Below are 8368 nucleotides of genomic sequence, written 5' to 3'. Positions count from 1 at the left end.
CCGAAAGCAAGGAAGACACTTGTGTACTCTACTTCTAATTAAGTTTCTAGCAGAAAGTATCCAATACCTTTGACGTAAGAGTGACATCAGCAAATCAGGACCTGCGTGGCAATTAACCTTATGATGGTATTCGACAAGCAAATTTAAAATTGGATCCTTACTTGGAAGCAAGATGGGATACTTCCTATCATAATTCAAATCAGAGTTACTTAGACGGCCTCCGACTCTAATGAGTCCGTCTTTGAGGAACGGTTTCAAGTGTCGAATAAAAGGACTACAATCCTTGCCTTCCCCGAGTCTGACGATCTCAGCGGAGAAATAATGGGTTTGAAGTTGGCGAAGAACGAGTAATTCAGCGAAGTCGTAATCCGACGCTGACATGCGATATCTAAGAGGTAACAATTTAGTAAAACGACAAATGTAAATTACCACACGATGTAATTTACTCCAAGACGAAATTTGGTGTGGCAAACAACGAATGTTTCTTCTCTTCAGGTGCTTCGGACACTGAAGAGGGATTGAAGGGAACGACATGCCACTGTGAGACATCCAAGTGAGCCTACCGAGGACCAGTGAACCAAAGTGGATGATCAATAATTTGAGAAGGTGTGAGTCCGCGTGAGAGACAATCAGCGGGATTGTCTGTACCGGACACGTGATACAAATTTTGTGGAGATAAGTCATTATGTATTTTAGATACTCTGTTAGCCACAAAGGTGTTCCACCGATGGGGCGACGAATGTACCCAACAGAGTGCGACCGTAGAATCCGAAAATGCAAATATATTACGAATAACAACGCGGTTTTGACAAGCGACAACGACATTTTTTATGAGTTGAGCTAGCACAAGTATAGCACATAGCTCAAGACGAGCGAGAGAAACTACTTTCTTAGGAGAAACTTTCGATTTAGCAGTTAAGAAGTTGACAGTATTACCATCGCTATTTTGAACATGGAAGTAAATAACTCCACCATATGCCTTTTCACTAGCGTCCGCGAAAGCTAAGATAGTGACGACACTATCGGCGACAATACCTAGGTGATGTGGGATTTTTATACGACTGAGCACTGGTAGCTCTTCTTTAAAGCGAGTCCACAGCCTGACGATATCTTCAGGTGGGGTATCATCCCAGTCACAATCACACAGCCAGAGCTGTGTGATGAGAAGTTTAGCATACAGGACGACAGGCGCGACGAATCCCATGACATCCCATATTTTAGCGACACACGACAGTATTGTGCGCTTGGTACAATGTTTAGCTGGAGTATTCACCTTCATGCTGAAATGGTCTGAAGTAGGTGACCAACACAAGCCGAGTACTTTATGTTGGTCAGACTCGTCAAATTCTTTGACAGCCGGTAGGCGATGAGAAGGAGGAATCGAATCTAGTACAACTTGAGAATTACTGGTCCATTTGACTAATTCAAATTGACCAGCTTTCATGAGACCTATCATTTCTGAGGCGGTGGAAATGCCTTGGTCTTCCGAGGAAACGGAATAGACAAAATCGTCCATATACAGACCTGTAGCTACAATTTCCTTAGCTTGAGGGTAAGAATCACCCTCATCCTCCGCCAACTGCTTTATAGTGCGCAGAGCATGAAAAGGACTAGACTTAAGTCCAAAAACGACACGATTGAACTCATAAACCTTTAAAGGTTCTTTCGGCGAAAAACGATACAAAATGCGTTGGAAACGACGATCCGATTCTCGGATTCCGATGCTGAGAAACATTTGACGAATATCTGCGGAAAGAGCGATCAAAAACAAACGAAAATTAACGATAATGTTAAACAAGTTCCCTTGTAGGTTTTGACCACCATACAAGAGATCATTAAGCGAAACGCGGGTAGAAGTCTTGCAACTACCATCGAGAACGACACGAAGCTTGGTAGTGATCTTGTCATCGCGGATCACACCATGATGCGGAATGAAGTACGAAACTTCCGAAGACACAGAATCTGTAGGTGAGATGTAACCTTTTTCTAAATATTCGAGGATGACACTGTCATACGCAACCTTCAATCGTGGAGAAGCCTGCATTTTTCTTTCCAAGCAGTAAAACCGACGTTCACTTACTTGACGCGAGTTCCCAAGGGATTCGACTTCACCCTTGAAAGGTAAAGCAACTACGTAACGTACGTCACTATCCCGAGTGGTAGTGCGGGTATAAAACTCCTCACACAATGTGTCCGGGCTTAGTATGGAGGGAACATCCACCTCCTCTAATTCCCAGAATTTACGGACAGCGGAGTCCAACGGGTCCGTGGTACAACAATACGATACAGTCGACTTACTATCAACGCGTACTGGAGCGTCACCTACAATAACATAGCCAAGGACAGTTTCTAAAGCGAGAGGCGAAGCATGTGGGGGCTGTCCTTGAACTTTGCTAGACAAGAGCAAATGTGGGAAAATCGAAGCACCGATTTAAGCCAACGGTAAGTTTTTGAAATTATATAAAAGAGAAGCATCAACCGTGGCTGTCGGCAAACGTTCGGTAATTTTATCTACTACCAAACGACTCTAAACGATAATTTATGTTGCGATTGAAACGAGAATAAAATTTAATATTTACGGAACCCTGAATTATTTTACTCGAACCCCCTATTCCCTGTACGGTAGAACAAGAAGGCCGATTATTTATGTTCAAACCTAAGCGTCGACAACAATCACTAGTTATAAAGTTACTTTGAGAACCACTGTCTAACAATGCACGAACACTATGTTCATTTCCATGCGAATCTATGATAATAATACGAGCAGTAGCAATGAGCACCGTAGTAGGGCCCCGATGTTTACTCTCGGTATGATTTTCGGATAACGAACACAGCGCGATGTCCGTGCGCGGGGGCGCGGGCGCGGGGGTAGTGGTCGCTACACTCGATGGCAGCGGCGCTGCTGTAAACATGGCGGGCGCAGCGGCCGGCTGCTCGGCCGCGGCAACGGCGGTCGGTGGCAGCGCGCGAGCCGCGTTTGAATGGGCCGAGTTACTTGCCGCGTGTTTACTATCAAAGCACAATAAAGTGTGATTTTTGGTAATTACATTTTTTGCAAGTAGATGTCGACCCACATGCGGAAACACGATGACCACTACTTAAACAATTTTTACATAAGTTATTAGATTTTACGAATTTAAAACGTTGATGTGGTTTGTAACTATTAAAAACCCTACATTTATAAATGTAATCATGCTGCTCGCCGCATAGACTACACGCGGGTGACTCAGCCGAACTAGACGTATAGGCATGTGTAGTAGTAGGTTTACGATCTGCAGGTTTTTTATTGTTGGTGACCCGAGCAACCGATGATGACGTACGTTCCAATACCTTTATGTGGTCACGAACAAAACTATCCAATTCGGAAAAAGACGGAAATTCAGAACTATTAGGTTTTAATTTACGAGTGCACTCGAAAGTACGACCCGTGTCTAAATCGAGTTTTTTAAGAGCGACATAAAACAAAATAAAATCAGCGAGGTCATCAATTTGTAGGTTTTTCAACGCAGCTACAGACGAAGCGAATTTATCTAAAAATAATTCTAAATTGTTAGGGGTTCCTGAAGGAATAAGTTTAAAATCAAATAACTGATCTAAGTATGAAGTTGCTTGTTGACGCTTGTCTTCATACCTTTTGCAAAGTGAATCGAAAATAAGAGGGTAATTATCCGCGGAGGGGGTAATACCCGCGCATATTGAACGAGCCTTGCCTGTCAACTTTCCTAATAAATAATATAACTTCTCACAATCAGTCAGAGAAATATTACGATAACTAGCTATGAATAAAGGCCAATTTTTAATACCTATCTCCGTTAAATTCGGGTATTTCGATGGGAGGCAAGCGGGGTGACCTTTTGACCTCAGAATGCGACTGAACTTGATGACGTGATTTCCCTGCTCGCTTTATACGGCCTAAAAGGTCTTCGAAAGAAGAAAGTGCTTGATAATTGACAACATAATCAAGATTTACCTAGTTTATGCTCGAGGGCGGCAATGTCGTCCAACACACTTTCGAAATCTGTACGCAAAGAATCTACTGTTTCAAGGTCACACAGGAAGGATTCCCTAGTGAAATCTTGCGAATCAATGTTTTTAATTTTATCGGCAATAGTTTGCATGCGAGCGAATATTCTATCACGTTTAGCTATTAGCAGCTTCAACGATTTATCTACCAGTGCCATTTTAGCGGCCTACGAATTACGAAAAAACTAAATTAAATACCTACGTATTGAAAGCGACTGGAAAGTGGATATCTATCAACTAAGTAGGTACCTAGGCACCGGAGTACGTGTGTACGTGAACTATATTTGCGGGGTTAGCGAAATTCAACGAAATAAGTACGTGAAATACCTATCTTACTTTTCGACGCGTAAGTTAGGTAAGTACCTACGAAACAATGCGGGTTTGACGAAAACGACCTAATGAATGGCTAACACTGATTCTAAATACTAATCCGGCTATGCACGACCAAATGGTTACGCGGGAAACGCAATATGGTTCAAAAAGATGCGAAAAATTTAAAAAAACTGGTGATTGCAAATGCGACGGGAAAATCGGCATACTGCGGGCGACACAAAACAAGAAAGTATGCCTAAAGGAAAGGAGCACAGTACCTGTTGTCTTCTACGGCGATTTCTTGTACGAGGAGCACTGCCACAAATAAAGTTCAACACAAATCACACCAATTTTCCACTCAATATCGATTTTTTTATCGGAGAGAGACGTGAGCTCTCGCGCGCGTTGTCAGCCATTGATTTGTTTGTTACGTTGCTCTCAAGCGCGCTAGTCTCGCCTCTCGCTCCAACAAATGCGTTGAGGTATGTGCGGGAAAAGGAAGGGAATAGGATTGCAAACACCAGTGAAATTACCAATATAACAAATTATGAGTATGAAAATTACCGCGCAACCATAGAGAATAGAAGAGTGGTATCCACTAAGATTAGAAGTTATTTTGCAACACGTTTCTTTACCGTTTTTATAATACGGACCTACAAATTGAATACTGTTTTCGTTATTTATTATTATTTATTTATTTCTTATTACAGGTACATTATATGTTCTAAAAGGTACAAAGCGTCCAACAAAACTGTATACAACAGTTTGTCTGTTGGATCAGAATTTTTTAACTATTGACTTAGGTACATTGGTATTAACTATAGCTATTAAGTTTACAATTTATTAATGTAGTAGTAGTATTACTATGTAGATAATTTTATTATTATTTCTAAATATAATATATTGGTAGGTATTATATAATGTTTATTTATTTATTTGTATATAAGTAGTATTAGAAGGTTAATATTAAGTACCTACGTAAGTATGAAAGTCGAAGCCAGTAAGTCTGACACCAGTCTAACCAAGGGGTATTGGGTTGCCCGGGTAACTGGGTTGAGGAGGTCAGGCAGGGCAGTCGCTCCTTGTAAAGCACTGGTACTGTGTCCATTTCGACCGCGCGGCCACCTCATAATTTTTGATGAAACTTTGCCAGGAATTAGTAGTAATTTGTTACTTTTCACTCCTCTTTTCCTGAATTTGTTACAAAAAAAACCAAGCCGCTATGACAAAGAACAGTTGGCCGCTAGAACCGCCACTTGCCGTAGTCATCGCCCGTGATTACTCAGAAACTATACAATGCAGATAGACGAATGATACATCAAAAGAAAGGTCTTAATTTGTTAAATTTGTTACAAAAATAAAAAAGGTCAAAACGTAGATATACAAAAAAGTTATGCAATGTTAAGTTTTCAGGTTATGAGTAGGTAAGTATATCACCGTAGGCACCAAATTAATAGAGGCTAATGTGTATAGAAAATTAGTCTTTAATTTGTTACAGCGAAAAAAGACAAAAAAATACTAGAAAGCAGGTTCAATAATATGTTAGAGTCGATTTTAGTTGGCCGCGCGGACGGCAATATGCCTAAAATACAATTTCGTTTTTCTCGTTATTAAAAGTAGGTTTTAGCTTAATTAAAGTACTAGTCGATGGGTAACGTAACCTAGTTTGAATAAATATAGCGAATTTAACTGCAGCATTCGTATTTTAGGAGATATTTACAAAAACACAGTGGTATGAAACTGTATGAGAGTAGGGTGTCCATGCATTTTCACATATTCGAAATTTTCGTTATTCACGTCTTATTTTTTTAGGGAGACTGCATACTTTATAAAAATCAAAGTCACAAATAGATTAAAATTTCTTTATTTACAATCAACACAAAGGCAAACAAATCAATTGTTTGCCTTTGTGTTAACACAATGTGTCAAAAATGTGACACAGAGTTGAAAGGTGAACTTAAGCTAGGCGAGATCATAACATTTGATTTAAACGGAGCTGCAGACTCAGTTTTACTCACTGAATTGCCGATTACTCTTAGCATTAAGGATAATTATTATTTCTTAGTTGGTACTATAGAATTTATACCAGGCACAAAAATAGGCCACTATAAATGTAATTTTTTAAATAACAATAAATATTTTTGTTACGACGACAATTCTTTTAAAATTGAAATAAGTACCTCTAAGAAAATATGTCTACATTCTGTGTCACATATTTTCGTGTCAGTTAATTTATAAATATTATGTTAGTTTATGAAGATTTTATATTTATCTGGTTGTCTTTTATTACTTGATTTGTTTGCCTTTGTGTTGATTGTAAATAAAGAAATTTTAATCTATTTGTGACTTTGATTTTTATAAAGTATGCAGTCTCCCTAAAAAAATAAGACGTGAATAACGAAAATTTCGAATATGTGAAAATGCATGGACACCCTACTCTCATACAGTTTCATACCACTGTGTTTTTGTAAATTTCTCCTAAAATACGAATGCTGCAGTTAAATTCGCTATATTTATTCAAACTAGGTTACGTTACCCATCGACTAGTACTTTAATTAAGCTAAAACCTACTTTTAATAACGAGAAAAACGAAATTGTATTTTAGGCATATTGCCGTCCGCGCGGCCAACTAAAATCGACTCTAACATATTATTGAACCTGCTTTCTAGTATTTTTTTGTCTTTTTTCGCTGTAACAAATTAAAGACTAATTTTCTATACACATTAGCCTCTATTAATTTGGTGCCTACGGTGATATACTTACCTACTCATAACCGGAAAACTTAACATTGCATAACTTTTTTGTATATCTACGTATTGACCTTTTTTATTTTTGTAACAAATTTAACAAATTAAGACCTTTCTTTTGATGTATCATTCGTCTATCTGCATTGTATAGTTTCTGAGTAATCACGGGCGATGACTACGGCAAGTGGCGGTTCTAGCGGCCAACTGTTCTTTGTCATAGCGGCTTGGTTTTTTTTGTAACAAATTCAGGAAAAGAGGAGTGAAAAGTAACAAATTACTACTAATTCCTGGCAAAGTTTCATCAAAAATTATGAGGTGGCCGCGCGGTCGAAATGGACACCTGGTACTCAGCCACATCCGGTTAGACTGGAAGCCGACCCCAACATAGTTTGGGAAAAAGGCTCGGAAGATGATGAAGTATGAAAGTCGAAAGTTATATAGTATAATTAGTATAGATATAGATATAGCTTAAGTAAGAAAAGTAGTCGGTAGGTCGGTATTAGTAGTAGTTAGTAGGACATTTAATACAATAAAAAGTTAAGGCAGTGTACTAAGTACCTAGGTATTTTTTTAGATTAAGCTTAAATTTATTTTTCTTTTTTTCCTCCCTGATGTCGTCTGGTAAGCTATTGAGTACGTATGGGACACGCTTTTCTAGAGTTCGGTCTCCATAAACGTTATTGACTCTGGGTACTACATATTTACCAGACGACATCGTTCGGGTGTTGTATTTGTTAGATACATTTGTTAATAATGATGAATTATGCTCATTCGTTATTTATATGACCGGAAATATCACTGGGGATAAACCACAATATCACTGAAAAATAACTTGTTGAAAGCAGATTAAGTTCTTATTCGGGAAAGGCGATAGAGGAAATATTTTTGGGCGATATGAAATATCGCCATATTACACCGAAATGTTAATCCCTTAAGTCATGGGATAAAAGTGGGTGAGAAAGTCACTTTTGCCATCCTATATTTGTAAGCAATATTTACACCAGAATCCTATTTGGAAGTTTCTAGAAATGAGAATGGTAATTTGTCTTTTTATAAAATACTAGCCGTTTTCTCGTGCCGGGATGAAATAGTCCCAAGCCTATGTTACTCAGTAAAAGTGTAGCTTTCCAACAGTGAAATAATTTTTCAAATCGGTTCAGTAGTTTCGGAGACATAAAAATTTTTCGTCCATAGATTAGTATATAGATTAATTGGGATGTTTTCATTGTCCTGTTCATAAGTGTTCAACCAACTAAGGTACAGCAAATGCCACATCGATTCCTAAA

General features: G+C 38.7%; 1 protein-coding gene and 1 long non-coding RNA gene across 2 annotated transcripts; both read right to left on the bottom strand.

Annotated features, from left to right (window-relative positions):
- Positions 1 to 442: 442 nt before the first annotated feature.
- Positions 443 to 4181, bottom strand: LOC126056487 (uncharacterized). The gene is made up of 4 exons (XM_064041887.1): positions 3971 to 4181; positions 1870 to 2322; positions 937 to 1746; positions 443 to 507 (listed from the first exon to the last, which is right to left on the bottom strand). The coding sequence occupies exons 1-4, from the start codon at positions 4179 to 4181 to the stop codon at positions 443 to 445; spliced, it is 1539 nt and encodes a 512-aa protein (XP_063897957.1).
- A 1620-nt stretch (positions 4182 to 5801) lies between these two features.
- Positions 5802 to 7419, bottom strand: LOC135118823 (uncharacterized). The gene is made up of 2 exons (XR_010277804.1): positions 6241 to 7419; positions 5802 to 6196 (listed from the first exon to the last, which is right to left on the bottom strand). It is a non-coding gene; the product is annotated as an uncharacterized LOC135118823 (long non-coding RNA).
- Positions 7420 to 8368: the final 949 nt, after the last annotated feature.

This window comes from Helicoverpa armigera, chromosome 26 (assembly GCF_030705265.1).
Source record: "Helicoverpa armigera isolate CAAS_96S chromosome 26, ASM3070526v1, whole genome shotgun sequence".
In the NCBI taxonomy this organism is placed as follows: domain Eukaryota; kingdom Metazoa; phylum Arthropoda; class Insecta; order Lepidoptera; family Noctuidae; genus Helicoverpa; species Helicoverpa armigera.
Note: the sequence above shows the minus strand (reverse complement) of the source record. Positions and strands in the feature narration are given on the sequence as shown.

Bases quoted from the DNA above. Each gene is read 5' to 3' on its own strand.
- LOC126056487 (XM_064041887.1), bottom strand. From the start codon at position 4,181: ATGGCACTGGTAGATAAATCGTTGAAGCTGCTAATAGCTAAACGTGAT. The intron at 1,747-1,869 runs GTAGTTGCAAGA...CTCTTTCCGCAG, and splicing joins GCTTCGTGTCGTTCTCGATG to ATATTCGTCAAATGTTTCTC. The intron at 508-936 runs GTAATACTGTCA...ATCCCTCTTCAG, and splicing joins CCATGTTCAAAATAGCGATG to TGTCCGAAGCACCTGAAGAG.